This window comes from Canis lupus, chromosome 3, assembly GCF_011100685.1.
Source record: "Canis lupus familiaris isolate Mischka breed German Shepherd chromosome 3, alternate assembly UU_Cfam_GSD_1.0, whole genome shotgun sequence".
Taxonomy (NCBI): domain Eukaryota; kingdom Metazoa; phylum Chordata; class Mammalia; order Carnivora; family Canidae; genus Canis; species Canis lupus.
Window position 1 is genome coordinate 85,455,585 of NC_049224.1, and position 19,797 is coordinate 85,475,381.

General features: G+C 55.9%; 1 protein-coding gene across 1 annotated transcript; it reads left to right on the forward strand.

Annotated features, from left to right (window-relative positions):
• The first annotated feature begins 8,041 nt into the window (after window positions 1–8,041).
• LOC611750 (60S ribosomal protein L17-like) lies at window positions 8,042–8,566 on the forward strand. The gene has a single exon (XM_038532117.1). It carries the CDS (start codon window positions 8,042–8,044, stop codon window positions 8,564–8,566), a length of 525 nt encoding a protein of 174 aa, XP_038388045.1.
• The last annotated feature ends 11,231 nt before the right edge of the window (window positions 8,567–19,797 follow it).

The following is a 19,797-nucleotide window of genomic DNA, read 5'->3' on the forward strand; positions in this document are numbered from 1 at the left end:
ATGAGAATTCACGGACATATTATCATTTCAGCATCCGGTGCATATGATACATGTTTGGTTCATTCACTCCGCAAGTATGCACAGGGCACCCGCTCCGGGCCTGGCACCTGCAGGTAACAAGAAGGTGAACCCCCTGCCATCACGGAGCCGGGGGACAGACGCTGAAGAGCAACCAGAGGGGGGGCTGAGCATCTGACCCTTGATTTTGGCTGCGGTCACGACCTCAGGGTCTCAAGATCAGGCCCCACATCGGGCTCTGTGCTGGGTGTGGGGCCAGCCGGGGCCCTCTCCCTCTCCCTCTGCCCCCACCCTCTCCTTCTCTTTCCCTCTAAAATTAAATAGTGATCTCTGGGTGGCTCAGCGGTTTAGCGCCTGCCTTTGGCCCAGGGCGTGATCCTGGAGTCCCGGGATCGAGTCCTGCATCGGGCTCCCTGCATGGAGCCTGCTTCTCTCTCTCTGCCTGTGTCTCTACCTCTCTCTGTGTGTCTCTCATGAATAAATAAATAAAATCTTAAAATAAATAAGTAAATAAATAAATAATAAATAAAATAAATTTTAAAAATGTAACCCAATAAGTATAACAAGTGTCCCAACAAGTGCGAGGAGGGAAAACCAAAGCGGGGTAGGGTGGCACGGCTGGGGGTGTGCTGGGCGGGGGCAGCGGCTGCTCCGTGAAGGTGCCGAGGAGGCGTGGGTGCGGGCGGCCTGGAGCGGAGGCCTGAATGGAGCCGGGATAGGCCGCGGTACCGGCCCAGCCGACTGCCCGGATTTCAGTGCCAGCTCGTCCCGCTGGCCTGTGTGCTCTTAAGAAAGTCCCTGACTTCTTCCTGCCTCAGTGTGCTCTCCTGTAAGATGGGAGCAGCAACGGGTGCCTGTTTCTGCCTGTTTCGAGAGCTGGCGAGGCGGCCCATCTCTGTGAATTGTGGTAAAATGCGCCTACATTCAATTTGGCGGCTTAACCACGGTCAAGTTGTCGCGGGGAGGTCACCACCCTCTGCGACCACGTCCCATGTCCCCGCGCTGGAGTCCTGTGCATGAGCCGTGACCCGTCTCCCCGCGGCCTGGCCACCCCAGGGACTCCCTGGCTCCGCATTCCCCCGCCCGGGGCCCACTCCCAGGAGCCGACCCTTGCCTGTTTGCCCCTTGGCCGCTGGGTCACCGAACATCGGGGTCTCGAGGTTCCTTCACGGTGGAGCGTGGGCCAGAATTCCCTTCCTTCCCAAGGCTGAATAATAAGTGTTCCATTTTACGCACGCGCCCCTTCCCCGGGGAGCAGTAACCCTCCCCAGGCCTCCCCCCACCTCCTCCAGCGGCGCTGGGGACACTGGGCAGCTCCCACCTCCTGGCTACGGGACAACGCTGCTATGAGCTCGGGGTACAGACCCCTCTTCAGGGCCCTGCTTCCAGGTCTTTCGGGTGTAGACCCGGGAGTAGAATTACTGTGCTGGATCACAGAGTAATTCCATTTTTACTTTTTGGAGAAGCTACCGAACTATGGCCCCTACTGACTGCGCCCTTCCCTGCTCCCAGCAACCGCGGGTAAGGAGGCCCGGTTCCCCCGCTCTCCTGGTATTGTGTCCTTCCTCCCCCCTTCCTCCCCCCTTCCCCCCCCTTCCTCCCCACTTCCTTCCCTCCCTCCCTCCCTTCATCCCTCCTTCTTCTCCTCTTCTTCCCTTCCTTCTTTCCTCCCCTCGTCCCTTCCTTCCTCCCCTCCTCCCCTCCTTCCTTCCCTCCCTCCCTTCCGCTTCCCTCCCTCCCTCCTCCCGTCCCTCCCTCTCTCCTCCCTTTTCTCCTTCCCACTCTCTCTCCCTCCCTCCTCCCCTCCCCCTCTTTCCTCCCTTTCCTCCTCCCTCCCACCCTCCCTCCCCTCCCTCCCTCCCCTTCCTCCCTCCTTCCCTACCTCCCTCCTTCCTCCCCTCTCACCTTTCTTCCTCCCTTCCCTCCTCCCCTCCCTCCTCCCTCCCTCCTCTCTCCCTCCTCCCTCCGTCCCCTCCCATGAAAGACACCATCCCAAGGGCATGTGCCAGCAGGTGAGCACCCCGGAATGCCGCCCCTTGCCGGTCTGGCCCGAGTCCCAGACCCGCTCCCCCTAGCAGTGGGAAGGGGCTACACCCCCATGCCATGTGGTTCCTGGCCCTGGGCTGCATCTTCTCCCTGTGCCCCTGCCCGAGCTGTCCTCCCCTGGGACGGCTGGCCTGCGTCTGCCTGGCGGGCCCCCTCCTCCTGGCCGCACCCTGCCGTCTCCTCTCTTCACCCCGACCTTTCCTCCAGCCGCTAGCAGCCTGGACCCGCCTCTTTCGTTGTTCGTTCAGTTAGTTCTCTTTCGTCTGCTCCCCTGCTTCCTTTCCTCGTGGAGACTCCGTGAGGGCGGGGAGCTTCTCCGCGTGGGTCACTCTTGGACCGACCACCACGAGCACGCTGTCTAGCAAACAGCAGGTGCTCAGTATGTGCTGACCGAGTGGATTGGGATTGAATGAATGAGTGAAGGGCTCCCCTTCGCCCAGATGGAACAAAGCTCCTCTGGGGTGCCTGACCTTGCCCGCAGAGCATCCCAAGCTGCCAGATATCAGAGTTATTTTTAAAATTGTGGTAAAATCTGCACAACGGAAAATCTACCATCTTAATCGTTTTTAAGAGCACAGCTGAACTGTACAAAATGCATTCGTATTGCTGGGCAACCACACCGCGGTCTGGCTCCAGACCTTTTTTATTTCAAGATTTTATTTATTTATTTATTTGTTTGTTTGTTTGTTTATTTATTTATTTATTTATTTGAGAGAGAGAGAGAGAGAGAGCACGAGCGGGAGGGGGCGGAGAAAGAGAAAGGGGACACGCAGACTCCCCGCTGACCAGGGAGCCCAATGTGAGGCTCCCTCCCAGGACCCTGCAATCTGGGCCTGAGCCCAAGTCACACTCCTAACTGACTGAGCCACCCAGACGCCCCTAGAACTCTTTATGTTGCAAACTGGAATTCTGGTCCCAAGGAACACCAGGTCCTCATGCCCGCCACCCCTTATCTCGGCATGTCCTGGGCCAAGGAAGGCCCAGAGATGAAAGAAGCTGTCACACTTCCACCAAGATTTTAAAGTTCCTGTATATCATGGTGATGCTCTTAGTCGCCTCCCCAGTCTCCTATCACCATGGCAACAAGATCCGGTGACAGAAGGGAGAGGGAGGGGCCTTGCCCCTTGACAGCTCCAGAGCTGTGCCGCCATCAACTGTTCTGCACCGTATTTGGAAGATCCCAAAGCGCCCAAATGGCTTTATGAGTGGACTTATTTTCACATCCATAGGGTTCCAGAAAGAGCAATGGGATTCTAGAGCAATCTATACGGAGGTAGCGATCTATTCACCGCCTGCCAATGATCCCGAGGAAACATGGCAAAGAACAAAGAGATAGGGTGAAGGAGACCTGAACACGTCCCCGGCCTTCTGATTTTACTTATAGATCAAGTTTGGTTTGTTCTGTTTTTAAATCTTATTTATTTTAGAGAGAGAGAGAATAGGGGGAGGGGCAGAGGGAGAAGGAGAGACAATCTCATGACAGTCTCAATCTCCTGCTGAGCATGGAGCCCGATGTGGGGCTCGATCCCCCGACCCATGAGATCATGACCTGAGCCAAATCGAGAGTCGGACGCTCAACCGACCGCCCACCCAGGCGCCCCGTACATGAAGTCTTGCATTGGATCACCTTTCGATTAATATTGGTGCACTTCCTAGTATTTCTCCGGGATAGCCAGCAGGGGCTGACAACTCCTGCCCCTAACTTGCACTCACTCTTGAGTTGCACACTCTCTGGGTAAGGACAGGGAGCTTAGACCAGGGTGAGCCACTGGCTGTGATGCCACTTGGGTGTCATGCTCTCGGGCCGATGCTCCCATAGTCGTTCAACCACGAAAAGCCGGCACATACCAGGTTGAACTGGATCAAGATGGGGATGAGAACAGCGTGCTTCTGTTTCTTCCACTGTAAAAGGAAGCCAACAGCATGACCTTGCCCGTGTTTGCTGCCACCGCGAGCTTAGGATGACATATCCAGCTGGTGCCCACTGCCCACACACTAACACGGCCAGATTTCCCAGAAGATGGCCTTCCCCTCGGGGGAGCACCTGAAGATCATTACCCCGATGCCTTATGGTTCCCCCGAGAAGGCAAGGAGGGACCCAGAGAGAGAAAGGGGTGGAGGATGGGATCAGAATTCGTTCTGGATGCCTACTTGGTAACCTCCTCCCCCCCCACTGAGCTTCTCTCACGGCCCCAGGAGACCTTGCACACTAGGCCTCATGCGTTATCGGTCCCCCTTAGGATGAAAACCCCAAGCCAACCTGAAGCCCAGAGTCCAAGTGACCTGTCCAAGTTCACACAGTTTGTGTGATCTGAACCCCCAGTGCCCGGGGGGTTGGCGAGAATAAATGAGGGGGGTTTGAGTCAGCCTCTAGGAACGTTTTACATCACCTTCTTCTTTTTTTTTTTTTTTAAGTTTTTATTTATTTATTTGACACAGAGAGAGAACACAAGCAAGGGGAGCAGCAGGCCAGGGGAGAGGGAGAAACAGACTCCCCACTGAGCAGGAAGCCCGACTCGGGGCTCGGTCCCAGGACCCCAGGATCATGGCCCGAGCTGAAGGCAGACGCCCAACAGACTGAGCCACCCGGGCGCCTCTACGTCACCTCCTTTATGTCTTCTTCCTCCTTCCCCCGGCAGGTGTGTGCCTCCACGGGGCTGACACCTGCCACCCCAGCTCCTGCTTTCATCCCCCTGCTGTCACGGGGAAGTTCTTTGTCAGGAGGGAAGGCGACTTGTATCTGGAAATGGTTCCTCCAACCTTTTTATGAAAACCTAGGCTTGTGCTATGTGCCTACGATGACACGTTAGGCTATTTAGTGCTGACTGATCCCCATTTGTGAGCAGAGGGAAAATTCCTCCATGTGTACACATCCCAAGTAAAGGCATCAAAATGATCTCCTGGGCTGAGAGTTGAACTGTGTGCCACCCCTCTTGCCCCCGACCGAAAAAAAAAAAAAAAAAAAAAGATTTACTGAAGTCCTACCTCTAGTCAGGACCTGGGAGTGTGACCATACCTGGAAATAGGGTCCTCTCTAATAGAGGTGATTAGTTGACGGTGAAGATGAAGTCACCCCAGAAGAATAGGGTGGGCATTAAATCCAACGCGACAGGGTCTTTATAAGTGGAGTGACATGGGGAGCGGGAAGCCGGGCGGTGACAGGGACAGAGATTGGAGTCATGCCTCAAGAAAGCACAGGAACACCAAGAAGCTGCAGGCAGCAAGGGAAGGTTCTTCCCCAGCACCTTGGGGAGGAGCTTGGCCCTGTTGACACCGAGATTTTGGACTCGTGGCCCCCAGAACTGAGACAACACATGTCTGTTGTTTCGAGCCACTTCGTTCATGGTGTTTTGTTATGGTGGCCCTAGGCCCCCAAGAGGCCTCCGCCGGCAGCAGCCTGCCCTTCCGGCCACTCCGGCCAAGGCCGCAGGACACCCACAAGCTCCCTCTGTCACCTCTGTCCCTGCCCCCGGGTCCCACCACGGCTCTGAGCAACGCAGCAACCATCAGGGCTCTGACTTGAGGGGTACCCCAGAATAATCCCCCAGAGGCCCAGCAAGGTGCCCAAATCCACATCAGAATCGCACAGCGCTGTTCCTCAAACTGTGCCCCCCCCATCAGAATCATTGCAGGGGCGCCCGGGGGGCTCAGTGGGATAAGCAACCTGCTCTTGATTTGGGCTCGGATCAGGATCTCCGGGTGGTGAGATCGAGCCCCCCACCCCTGTGCTCAGTGGGGAGTCGGCCTCTCTGCCTCTCTCTCTCCCCCTCCCTCTGCTCCCCGCCGCCCCCCCCCACCCCGTGCCTGGTCACGTGTACATGCATGTACGCACCTGCTCAAAAAAAATTAAAAAAAAAAAAAGAATCAATGCAGACAACGGAGTGAAGTGCCCCAGCCCAACGGACTCAATATCAATATCCGGGGCCAGGAATCTGAATGTTCAACCGGCACTTCTTGGGTCTCTTGGCGCCAACAACCAGGGAGGAGGCTCGGGGCAGGTTCAGACTCGGCCCGGCCCCCACCCCAGAACATCCTGGCGCCCTGCGAACACTGCAGCCGGCTGGGGGGGGTTCCCATTGTCCCCGGACAGCGCTGTACAGGAGAGAGCAGGTCAGGAACAGACCCTCCCGAGGCTGAGGCAGGTGGCTGAAGTGGGAGGGACTTCAGGGGGCGCACAAAGGGCCTGGGGCAGAGAAGTGGCTCAGAGAGGGGACCCAGCAGGGGGGGCGCACAGGGCCGCAGGGGACAGCAGCTGGGGGCACGCAGGGGCCCTCCCTCTCTGGCCTCTCTGAGCCTGCGGGTCCCCATCTGCCCAAAGGAGGCCACTCCGCAGGCACCGAGTGGGAAGGGCACCCAATGCCAAGGCCCCGGGTGGCCCCAGCCCCGGGGATAAGAAAGCAGGTGCAGGCATCCCAGGGGACCGGGCACCAGAGGCCTGGGGACACTGGCCGGGCCACCCACACTCCCGGGCCTGCAGCCCCAGCTGCTTCCCTGCCCTCCCCTCCTCCCCCCGGGCTCTCTGGGGGAGACACTGCCCCACCCTTCCCCACCTCCCCACCGTCCCCTCCTCTCTTGTGCTGGGGCAGAGGCTGGCCAGGAGAGCCAAGGGCCCGGGGCCACCCAGCCCAGGGTCAGCCCCGACTCTGCAGGTGGAGGGGGCGCGCCGCTCTAAGACAGGCCTCTCCCCCCCTCCCCCGCAGCCCGGACCTCCCCAGGTAAGGCCGGGCCTCCCCTCACACGGAGACCCCTTGGCAGAGCCTCGGGTAGGCACCTGGCCCCACTGGTGACCTGCAGCCTCCCTGCCCGGGCCTCAGGGGACTGAGGTTCTCAAGTGCTGGCACCCCTGGGGCGGCCTGGTCACCTTTAACCCCTGGGCCCAACCCTGGGCCTGTGTGGCTCCAGGAGGCTTAGAAGGGGTGGAGGAGTGGAGAGGGAAGAAGGGGAGGTGGGGCAGCCGTTGGGAGCCAATGGTCTGGGCCGTGTGCAGGGAGCCCCTCAGCAGGGCTGGGGCTGGGGCTGGGACCCCTGTAGCCGGGGGCCCATGTCACCCTGCTGGGCCCCGTTGTCCCCCTCTTGTGGGCACAGCTCTCTGCAGGATAGTAGGATTCCCAGATTCTAGTTGTTTCCAAAGACCTCAAGGAGTGCAGGGTTCAGGGAAGGAGAGGGGTGGCGCGGCCCAGTTCGCTAGGGGGTGATGAGCGCTGGGTGCATGAGGGGGTGCATTGGGGAGCCCCACAGACAGGAGGGAGCCGGGAGGGCGTCACCCCGAGGCCCCAGGACGGTCCTTGCCGCTGAGCTGGGAGCTGGGCCTGCGGGAACTGGGTGTGCAAGGCAGGAGGGCTGCAGAGGGAACAAGGCCCTGCTGTCCCCTCGTGCTCCCCGACCTCCTCCGGCTGCTGCTGGGCCCTGGGGACTGGAGGGCTCAAGGCCAGGGGCCCGGCAGCGGCGGGGAGGGTCCCCCGTACCCTACAGGACCCCGGGACCGTGGCAAGGGTGGGAGCCAGGGCCACTGTTGCTCGGCCGACAGGGTGGCCACAGCCTGGGCCTGAGCCTGGGCTGCACGTTGGTGGGGCGCTGAGCCGAGTGCCACCCCGAGGTGCCGGAGCCGAGGGAGCTACTGGGAAGCTCTGGCAATGGTGGGAGGACACCGTGAAGACCGACCCTTACCTATTGTCTGGGGGCACTGGGGGGGCCCAATCGGTTGAGCAGCTGCCTTCAGCTCTGCTCACGATCCCAGGGCCCTGGGATCGAGACTGCGTCGGGCTCCCTGCTCAGCGGGGGGCCTGCTGCTCCCTCTGCCTTTCCCTCCCCCTGCTTGTGCACGCTCTCTCTCTCTCTCTCTCTGTCTCAAATAAATAAATAAAATCATTTTTAAAAAAGTATTGTTTCTAATGGCAGAAACTCGCAACAGTCTAAATGCCCGTCAACAGAGGAAGGCATCGCTGTTCCCCGGAGCGGCCTGAGGTGACCTCCGAAAATGGTTCGCTACTCACTAGACTCAGAAAACCCTACAAAATCGTGCAAAGGTTCAAATCTTCGTGTTTGCTTTGAGGACACGTGTGAAAGTGCCCAGGCCATCGAGGGTGTGCATATCCAAAAGGCCACCAAGCTTCTGAAAGGTGGCACTTTGCAGAAGCAGCGTGTGCGATTGCGTCGCTACAATGGTGGAGTTGGTGGGTGTGCGCAGGTCCAGCAGCGGGGCTGGACACGGGGTCGGTGGCCCAAGAAGAGGGCTGAGTTTTTACTGCACGTGCTTAAAGACGCAAAGAGTAATGCTGAACTTTTAGGTGTAGATTCTCTGGTCATTGAGCACATCCAGGTGAACCAAGCCCCCGAGATGCGACACAGAACTTACAGGGCTCACGGCCGGATTAACCCATACATGAGCCCTCCCTGCCACATCGAGATGATTCTTACTGAAAAAGAGCAGATTGTTCCTGAACCAGAAGAGGAGGTTGCACAGAAGAAACTGAAGAAACAAAAACTTATGGCCCGGGAGTAAAAATAAAAATAAAATCCAAAAAAAAAAAAAAAGAGAGAGAGAGAGAGAGGAAAGCATCAATTGCTTGCCATGTGCTAACACCAGAGAATGTTCTATAGAGTCCAGGTGACTGAAGTCTAGCTCTGTATAGCAACGTCGGGCAAACCAACGGAGCATAATATTGAACAACGAAAGAAGGTAAGTTGTGCCGGGCCCTCTGTGCTGCTCTGTCTCCAATGTGTATACATATATATTTACACGCACATATAACTTATTATCATAGAATCAAACACTGTGCTATATGATACTAAACTTCAACAACGTATGCAATAGCATAATTATTTATGGAGGCAATATTTGTATTAATAATAGAAAAACATGCCTGGGAATAATAACCAAACTCACAGAGAAGGGGAAAGGGGGAAATCAGGAAAGGGGTACACAGGGGACTCCGATTGGGTCTGTATCACTTTGTTTCTTTAAAAAAAAAAATTTGAAGAAAATCGGGCAAAATGATAAAATTTTATAAACCTGGGGAGGTGCTCGGGTGCTCATATGACTTGCTCTTCTGCTCGCGGGACTCTTGCAGGAAATTTCAAGGTCTCTAATATTTCATGAATCTCATTGTGGGGCCCTCGGGTGGGCCCTCCGAGTCCTGGAAGATGCACCCTGGTAAAATCCAGTGTTGGCTTCAGTTTGTCTGAAGCCCCATGTGATATGTGGCCTGCCTCCGGGAGGCCTGGCTTCTTCCCATGTCATCACTGGAGAGGCTTCCCCCGCTGCAGAAGGGGTCAGGAAAACATCGTCCTCCTCACCGCGTACCTCGACGTCGCTGGGACAAGGAAGCCTGAGGACACCGGTGCAGAAGCAAGGCTGTTCCAGTTATTGTCACACTCGGAAGGGCCCAGCTCCCGTCCAGGGCCCTGCGCTGACCTATACACCCTCGGCGGGTCGGGGGTGGTGGTGGTCGTTGCCTGCAGTTGCCAAAAGCAAAGACCAACCCTCGGGGTTTTGAGAATTTCCCTGTGGGGCAGAAGGCGATGCCCCTCCGAGCTGTTTCCCAAAATCCACACTAGACAGGCATGTAAGGGAAGCTGGGATCAGCCAGGCCTTGGTCCTGACAAGAAAAACCAAAGAGGTCCTTTGTTTCCGACCTCACAACCCACACCTTCTGGAGGTTTTACAGACGAAGAAGAAACAGAGGGTCCAGGAGGTTACAGGGTTTGCCAAGACCACGCAGCCAGTACCTGCTTGCTGAAGCCAGGCCGCGCGGCTCCAGGGCCATGAGGGCTCCCGTCTCCCTGCCACAGGGGGTACCCCCGGATCCACACCCTCTATCCGCAAACCTGGACCAGCCGAGGGTCAAAGTCCAGAAGGCACCGATTTGAGAGAGTCCGCGCACAGGGATGGCCCGGTCCGTGAGGCCCCCGGGAATCCAGGACAGCATGCCGCAACGAGACCTCACAACACAGCCCAGCACAATTACGCATGTTAATATTTCGGCAGCAAAACGTAGTAATCTGCACGCTGGGGAAGGGCGATGGGAAGTCCACGTGCCCAGGTGGGAAGGCAGTGGAAAGCCCAGCCGGGCGGGCCAAGCCCCCAAATGAGAAGTTTCATTTCTGCCCTTCCTATTGTGCCCTTGCGAGGCTCAGGTGGGAGAGATTCCAAAGCATCTGTCTTTGTTTATTTTTTTTTAATTTTATGTATTTATTCATGAGAGATACAGAGACACAGGCAGAGGGAGAAGCAGGCTCCCCCGGGGAACCCAATGCGGGACTCGATCCCAGGACCTGAGCTGAAGGCAGATGCTCAACTGCTCAGCCACCCAGGGGACCCAGCATCTTTCTTTATTTTTTTTTTATTTTTTATTTTTTGTATTTTTCAGCATCTTTCTTTAAATTAAACATCACTCTAGTGCCCTCGCCGTGGTCCTCCTGCCCCCATCCCTACCAATTCCAAGCCCCTCCGTGGGCACCCCCTCTTGGGGACCCCGTCCCTACTCTGCTGTAGCCTCCCTCTCTCCTCTGCTCAGCCCGTTGGCGCGGCCAGAACCGGAGCGAGGCTGAGGGCACCGGGCGGAAGAGCCAGGCTCGGGGAGGCAGCATTGGCCGTCGTCCCCACCCAAGGTCAGGTGGACACTCTGTCTCCACTTGAGTCTGCTTTAGGATCCGCTGAGCATCGAGTGGTCACAGAGGTAAGAAGGAAATGATGGGCCCCAGGTTTTCATTGGGAGATTGGGAAAAGAGTCATTCATTCATTCATTCATTCATTCATCCTTTCTAGATGCTTCTCGAGCTCCTACTATGTCCCAGCAGACAGAAGACCCCTGTCCTCACTGGAGAGGGGAGTCACACTTGGATTCAAAATATCCTGTGCAAAGGTGATGGGTGCCTTGGAGGGCAAGAGTAAGGGAGCTCAGGGGCCAGGGCAGTACCTGTGGTTTCAGATAGGGTGTGGAGTTGAGCCAGCAGGTAGGGGGGAGGAGGGAACCTCACCAACTGTCTAAGGGAGAGGGTTTCAGGCAGAAGGCACAGGACTCATGCCTGGGAGGGGGTGGGGATGTTCCTGGAAGGTTCCAAATTCAACCAGGAGGCGGGTAGGGCTGGCAAAGAATGAATAGAGGGAAGGAAGAGGAGTTAAGTGTGTCTGAAAGTGTCGGGGTGCGGCGGGGTGCAGAATCACTCTGGGGCTGGTCATGTAGGGCTTTGCCTTGTTCCCTGAGAGAAGGAACTGTTGGAGGCTTTTTGAAAAGAGCAGGACCAGCATATTGGTTACAGGAATCACCGTGGTGCCTCCCGGACCTGAGAGTCATCAGACTTGAGTCTGAGTACAGAGGTCCACTATGACCCCAGGATTGTAGGACAGGAAATATGGTCTGGAGAAGACCTGGGCAGGAGGCCCACGAGGAGGCCGCCAGCAGGTGTGGCCTGCAGCAGCCGGATGGTGGCACTGCGGATGGAGGGCGGGGCACTAACCACGAAGAACTTCAAAAGCACAATCCAGACTGGGTTCGGTGGATTGGCGAATGGAGAGTCTCAAAGACAAGCCATAGGTTTCCAATCCGGGAACGTGGACTGTGGCACATGTTAATGAAATGACAAAAATGAATACATCAAACATGAACACTGGGTTTTTTTTTTTTTTTCCTCTTAAATAGGCTCCACGCCCTGGGTGGAGCCCGACACAGGGCTCAGATTCACCACCCTGAGATCAAGACCTGAGCTGAGATCACTGAGACGGATGCCTAGAAATAAGTCAATCAAGGAAAGACAACTGTATGACCTCACTCGTATGTGGGTTTTAAGAAACAAATCCGATGAATATAGGGGAAGGGAGGGAAAAATAAAATAAGATGAAATCAGAGCGGAGGGAAAACCATAAGAGAGACTCTTAACTCTAGGGAACACACTGAGAGTCGCTGGAGGGGACGGGGTGGGTTACGAGGTAACCAGGTGACGGGCATGAAGGAGGCCGCGTGATGTCATGAGCCCAGGGTGTTCTGTGCAACTGATGAATCCCTGACCTCTACCTCTGAACCTGATAATACACTATATGGGCATTAACTGAATTTAAATTTTTTTTTAACTTTTTACTTATTTTATGATAAGCACACAGTGAGAGAGAGAGAGGCAGAGACACAAGCAGAGGGAGAAGCAGGCTCCATGCACCGGGAGCCTGACGTGGGATTCGATCCCGGATATCCAGGACCGTGCCCTGGGCCAAAGGCAGGCGCCAAACCGCTGCGCCACCCAGGGATCCCCTGAATTTAAATTAAAAAAAAAAGTCAGCTGCCTAACCGACTGAGCCACCCGGCGCCCCAACCCATCTAAAGAGCAATCCTTAGATGACTTGGCCGGTGACCTCGGGCCGCTGCCAACCCCCCCTCGTACACGAACGGCACTGCGGGGGTGCTCCGCGCCCGGGCTCGCTCTGCTTGCCCCTGACTTCTGGCCATCTCCCACATGAAACCGTGTGCTCTGGGTTTGCAGCGTTGGTTTTTTCCTTAAAGAAGTATTTTAAATTGCGATAATCAGTGTGACCTACAAGTTGCCTTTTTAACCTCTTTCAAGCGTGCCACTCGGTGGCATTGATCCTAGTCACGAAAGTCAAAGCCGCCTTCACAAAAGTCTCTGGGAAGCCTGAGGAGCACCTGAGTTACAGACTAGGAAACAAGGTTCAGATGGATTTTTTTTAAGATTTTATTTATTTATTTATTCATGAGAGACACAGAGAGAGACAGAGGCAGAGACACAGGCAGAGGGAGGAGCAGGCTCCGTGCAGGGAGCCCGATGTGGGACTCCATCCCGGGACCCCAGGATCACGCCCCGGGCCCAAGGCAGACACTCAACCACTGAGCCACCCAGGCGTCCCTCCCCAGGGGACATCTGACCCCATACACAGAGGGCAAGGAGGGACAGAAGAGAGAGCCAGGCCACTCCAGCCTGGTGGGCGACAGGTGCAGTCAAGCTGCAGCCAGTAGATCCCCCCACCACCTCCGCCCGCCAGAACCTGAAAACTTGACGTCGAGGCTTTCACGTGGTTCAGTGACTCTACCACCCAGGCCTCAACCCCAAGGCTACGTCCTTGAAACAGCTCCAGCGGGTGGGGAGCCTTGGATGACCCCGGGGCCGGCCCACGGGTCAACCGGAGGTCACATCCTCTTAGTGACCTTAGCCAACACAGGATGATCGTGTCACCCGGGCCGGCCGGAAGACCCCGGCCCCACCAGGAGGGGAAAAAGCAAAGTGGAGAAGGAAAAGCCCGTGCCAGCCTCAGCCTCGCCCCGAGGGCCCGCCCCTGGGAGCCTGGGCCCGGACCCCACTGCCCCCCCCTGCTGTACACTTGGTGACAGCACGGTCCCTCATTCTAAGTGGCAGGTGCAAACGGCGCAAACGGCAGCTGGATCAGCCTCCGCCCAGGACCGCCCGCAAGCCCGCCGGGTCAGGTGCGCAAGCGTGAATGCAGCTGCGCCCTCGGCCCTTGCAGGTGCCCCGGGAAGATGCAGAAACGCGGGGCCCGAATCCCGGGCGGCGATCGCAGAGCGGCTCCCTGCGCCCACAGGCGCGCCCCGCAGGAGGTCACCCGGGCTGGTGCCAGGGCCACGCGGGAGGCCCCCAGGGACCCCCGGGCAAGCGCCCCCGTGGCCAGGGCCTGCTGGGACTGACAGCCTCCCTGCTGTCTGCTCCCGTCCCGCCTCGGGGACACCCAGGAAGAGCCCCCCGCCCCGGGCCCCCCAGTCTCCCGAGCCTGCCCTGGCTCCCCCGGCAGCACCCCGGGCCCACCCTCCCCCACTCCTCCCCGCCCGGGTCCCTGCCGGCCCGCGAGGTGCAGCGCTGACGTCCCTGCGAGCTCGGAACCAGCAGCCTCTGCTTAAGCCCCTTGGCTCTGTCCTCGCTTCGCCCCACGAAGCCTTGAACTCCGGGCCCGGGCCGAGGGCCGAGGCCCCGTGCTGCTCCCGTGTGGCCGCGCGACCCTCCCTGAGCCGCACGCACAGGCGAGCCAGCGCCCGCTGCAGGGGTGTCCCACCCAGCCCCTGAGCGACAGGACCCCTGTCGGGGGACTTGGGGACCCCACCTCGGGCTGGGGACCCTGGCACACAACCTCGGGCTGGCGGGCCGCCGGGCGTTAGCGGGACAGCGCAGGCCGGGCCCGGGCTCCCCGGCTGCAGGCGGTGGCACAGGGCACCCTCAGACCCCCGTGGCCGTGGCCGTGGGGAGCGGCCCCCACCTTGGATGGCTCAGCTGCACGCTGACTCCCCGGCCCGAGGGGCGCTGCAGCCTCCCAGACAGGCCCAGGCCGCGGGGGAGCCCAGGCCCGGCAGGGTGGGGGGCGCAGCCCTTGGAGGGGGGAACCCACGCTGAGCCAATCTGCACATCGGGTCCCTTCGCTCCTGCTTCTCAAAGGGAAGCTGCGTTCTCAGGGCCGCACTGTGCACCCCCCGGGGCCCGACTGGCTCCCCCAACAAGCCCCCTTCCGGGGCCGGGAACCGGATCTCTGGCCCGCGATGCTCTGAGCCGCTCGGTGCCCACCCCCGCTGCCTGGCTCATGCCCTCTCCCCCCGCCCTGCTCCTGTCATTCCCACAAGCGGGTTAGAAAACTTGCCCGCGCCTCAGTTTCTCCATCTGTGAAGTGGGGATGGTGCCAGTAACAGCACCTGCCGTGCAGGATCGCGGCGAGGGGCCCGCCGCCCACGGGCCCACACGCACTGTGAGCCGTCGCTGTCATGGGGCCCCATCACCCTCCTTGTACCCCGGCTCTGCCCCCCACGAGTGTGACTGACACGCAGCGAAACTCCTGCACGCATTTCCTTTTCTGTACAAGGTCAGCGAGTCCCTTGCTCGCAGAGGCCTTGAGGATCGCGGGGACCTCGCCGTCCTCCCCGCGCTGTCGCGGAGCACCCCGGGGATCCCGGCCCAGTTTCAATCCCAGCCTCGCTGCCTCCCTACTGACCCCAAGTCAGTCCTTTCTTATTCTTTTTTTAAAGATTCTACGTATTGATTTGACAGAGAGAGGGAGGGAGGGAGGGAGAAGGAGGAAGGGAGGGAGGGAGGGCGAGCGCACAAGCAGGGGCAGAGGGGGAAGCCGCTCCCCATCCAGCAGGGAGCCCGATGTGGGGCTCGATCCCAGGACCCCGGGGCCCCCCCGACCTGAGCTGAAGGCAGCCGCTTCATCGACTGAGCCACCCCGGCGCCCCCCGCCAGGCCTTTCCCGTTCTCCCCATTCCCGGGGGACCTCAGGGCCAGGCCCTCTGGGGCACCTCTGGCGCCGTCCCTGCAAATGGCCCTGACCGGCCATTGCCTTTCCCTGTCTTCCCCCGCACCCCAATTCCAAGATTCCACAATTCTCCACCTTCCAATCCTCCGGCCCCAGTCACCGCGTGACTACCTTCCCAACCCCTTGCCCTCGCTGCCTGGGCCGAAGTGGGTGGGCAAACCCCCAATCCAGATTGCACCCAACACGCCAGCAGGAGAAAATGATCCCAGGAAGCGCACCCCCTCTCAGCTGACACCTCAGGTCCCCAGCAAGTGGGGGGAAGTCGCTGCTCCTCGTGTCAGCGGAGGCCTCGACGCCTCGTGCACGGGGGGAACTGCACCCCTGCTAGCCTGCTAGGGTGCAAGGGGCAGGGTGCTCCAGCCAACGCTGAGCCCTCCCCACCTTTCTGCCTTCTCAAGGATTTCACTCTCACGCTTCTCCTTTTCTCTGGAAACAGTCAGTTCCTTCTCCTTCAGCACATCACTGCTGGGGACATATAAATATGCCTTCGTGTCATCAATGTTTGTTTTTTTTAAAGGTTTTATTTATTTGACAGAGAGAGAGAGAGAGAGAGCACAGCATGGGGAGCAGCAGAGGGAAAGGGGGAAGCAGGCTCCCCGCCGAGCAGAGAGCCCAACGTGGGACTCGATCCTAGGAACCTGAGCCAAAGGCAGATGCTTAACCACAGGCGCCCTGATCTTTTTCTTTTTTAAGCTCCCCATTGCCATCCATGCCCCCTCCCACTCTTGCAGCAAAATTCTTCACACGTTGCCCGCATTGGTGGCCTCTGCTTCTCCCCTCCCTCCTGTTCCTCCCCCGCTCCCACGGGGCTCCGGCCACTGCCACCCGAGGAACCCAATCCTGTCGGTGTCGTGACTGATTTTCTTTTTTTAACTAAAAGCCATCTTTTACATACATGCTTTCTTAGGGTCACAAAAACAAAGGCCTTGAAAATTACGCGGAGGCTGAAAACAAGGGATCTTGATTTGGAAATCTAGGTGTAAGGCGGCGGTGTCTGGGTGGGGGGGAGGTTCAAGGATGACCGGGGATTGTTACTCTCGGTGGGCACAGACTGGACCGACCACGACGGGGGTTTTTTTTTTTTCTTAAGGAGAGGAATGTAATCTGTCAATCAGTTTGCAAATTTGGGGGTACGACTCATTTGTGAATGAATCTGACTCATTGTAATATTGTTAAAATCTCAGGATAATTTCTCTTTCATATCTCAAACCAGTGTCCACTTTGCTGTTGCCAGCATGTTTGGTGACCCCGATCGTGCAGGATCTCTGGAGCACCCAGCACGTGCCAGGCACCGGGTGTGAGGAAGTAAACAACCTGGGCACCATCTCGGCCACGGGGCTTATAACCTAATTTAGGCAATAAAATAGGCACCAGAGGAGGACATAACAGCAAATCGTGACATCTGGCATGAAAGGGAGGGGGAGGAGAGATTCCTAAAATCTCTGTCGCCTTTTCCGAGGAAGACATAGGCTGAGGAATTGAGAGTGAGGATTAAGCCCATGAGGTGTTGGGGAAGGGCTTGTTCCTGGCAAATGGCACGTCTCAGAGCTCTGGGGCAGAAAGAACAGGAAAGAAAGCCAGTATGAGTCGGGGGGAGCCCCAAGACGATGGCAGGGAAGACTTCAGGGGCAAGGCCAGCAGAGCCGTGGGGAACATGCTCACAAACGGAAAAGTGCTCAAGGGCTCAAGTTTTCTCAGACATACTAGCCAATCCTCATCCCTCCCTCCTCCACTTGTTGGCAGCATGTGACATGAAGAAAGCTCCCCTGACGGGGTTTCCGTCAAGCATGTCACCCAGGTGTCCTCCTGCCTCCCCGGCCACTCTTTCCAAGTGTCCTCTGATAGCTCCTCCTCCAGCAGGGAGAAAACGGGCTCTGCACCCCGGAGGACCCCGCAGCAATGGTCCTTGCCCCTTCCACGCCCACTCTGTTATGTAGACATCCTGACTTTACAGCCTAAGAGAGGTGTATTGTATATATAAATTTTTTTAATCCTCCACACCTCTTCCTGAAAGGTAGGCAGGACAAAGTGGTGCAAAGCACGTGGTGGAAGGGAAAACAGGAAGTAACATGTTGTCAACTTTAGAACGGTTTTCACCATCGTTTGACATGTTGACAGTCACGGATGCCAGTTTATAGCATCTAGCTGGGCTCCTAAACACCCAGTTCTACTATCTGAAAAGTGGAAAAAATACAAATCAAAATATTAATGGTCGCTCTGTAGCAGGAATTGAGAATCAGAACTGAATAAAAACAGTTCCTAAGGTTCTCAGCCTGGCTGGGGAGATATGGGAACATTGGAATTGGAAGGGCCTGAGGCACAGATTACAAACTTGTCTCCTTGCTTTGACACTGAAAATGTCTATCAAGCGGGTGGGCTCGGCGTCACGCGGTCATGTGGCCGGAGGACTGATCATCTGTACAGCAATAACCACGCAGAACACTTAGCGTCTGGGGGTGCTGTGTGTTCACCCTGTACCCCCCAGAGCCAAGGGGACATTTATGAGTTGTCATCACCTGTTAGCCAAGCTGCCTGGCCCATGCAGACCCACCTTGGCATCCACTGCTCGGTGGGACGTGAGCTGAAGGTTGAAGCGTGGCCCTCTGGGATTCAGTGGTACAGGCTGCAGTGCATAGATTCGGCATAATTAGGCCCACCATCGTTTAAACAGATTTACAGGACGGTGAGCGTGTTGCATGTAAAATTAATCGCACAGGGGTCATTTGTAAGTAAAAAAATATATCCATTTTCAATGCATCTAAGGGAGCGGCTTTTAATTAAAAGATGATCGACCTCGGGGATCCCCGGGTGGCTCAGTGGTTTGCTGCCTGCCTTCGGCCCAGGACTTGGTCCTAGAGTCTCGGGATCGAGTCCCACATCAGGCTTCCTGCATGGAGCCTGCTTCTCCCTCTGCCTGTGTCTCTACCTCCCTCTCTATCTCTCAATCTCTCATGAATAAATAAACAAACAAACAAAAAAAAAAGTTCTTGGGCAGCCCGGGTGGCTCAGCGGTTTAGCGCCGCCTTTGGCCTGGGTTGTGATCCTGGAGACCTGGGATAGAGTCCTATGTCGGGCCTGCTTCTCCCCCTGCCTGTGTCTCTGCGTCTCTCTCTATAGTCTATGGAAGCTGTTTTTTAGTAATTAGAGGTTGATTTTTTTTAATGATTACTTAATGGTCTCACTCTTTTGTAAGAACTCTTTTTAGATTTTATTTTATTTATTCATGAGAGACACAGAAAGAGAGTATTCCTAAGAGTTTAAATACTATTTCCTGCTGTAAAATAATCCTTACTCTCATACGATAAGGTTTTTGTGACCTTGACTTCACATAATGCTAAGTACCCTCTCCCTTTGTTCAGTGAGAACTAAAAATGATATGTTGGACAGTCAAATATATATTCTAATGAATGCAATCAGTCTATAATAATTGCTACAAATGCAAGAGGTGCCTAAGAAACTGATTTGCCCCGAATTCATACAACCCATGATTTCAATTACAGCAGTCTTTAGAAGTATTTAGCACACTTGCTTGCTAGATTTCCTCAAGAATTGCAAGTATTTAGATTAACTCAGACAACTATATCTATATCTGTATCTAAGAGAGATTCCCTAGTTACGGGGTCATAAACCCAAGGTTACATACCATCATAGTTTTCTTCACATTTATATTCAAATGCTCTGAATAAAGAAGATAAAATGTTTTAGAATTTTGCTAAGTGTAAAATTTTTGTTTTGGAAAAAAATCAAGAACGGAAGGAAAAAAGAAACCTACAAAGCCAGAGAATTAGCAAGACTATTATCACAGTGCCCATTAAGGCACAAAAAAAAAAAAAAAAAAAAAAGTGCTATTTAAATTCCTAAAATATCAACACATTTTATCCTTGAAGAGAGCAGTACAGAATTTTAATAAGTGCTGATCTTTATCAGGTGTCTGATATGTGCCAACCACATCGCTCTACAACACCCATTTAGTCCTCAAACCCTGAGACAGGTACTCGATTATCCCCGCTGTGTGAAGGTCAGGGCCTGAAACCCCACACAGGCTGTGTGGGGGGAAGCCCACCGCCCAGGGTCCTCCAAGCCCCACTTTGCTGGTCATTCACTAAATTCAAAACTCACATTCAGCATCAGCTGCTAAATAAACTAGAAATAAAACGATAGTCTCTATTGCTCAAATTATTTCTAAATATTAAAAGCAAAGTTTCTCATGGTGTGGAAATCAGAGCCTAGATCTAAAAATAAAATGATAACATATTATTTGAAAAAAAAAAAAACAGATTATCTGCACCACACTTATTAAAACTTAAGACCCAGGGACACTTGGGTGGCTCAGCCATTGAGCATCTGCCTTCAGCTCAGGGCATGATCCCGGGATCCAGGATTGAGTCCAGCATTGGGCTCCCCATAGGGAGCCTGCTTCTCCCTCTGCCTGTGTCTCTGCCTCTCTCTCTATGCCTCTTATGAATAAATAAATC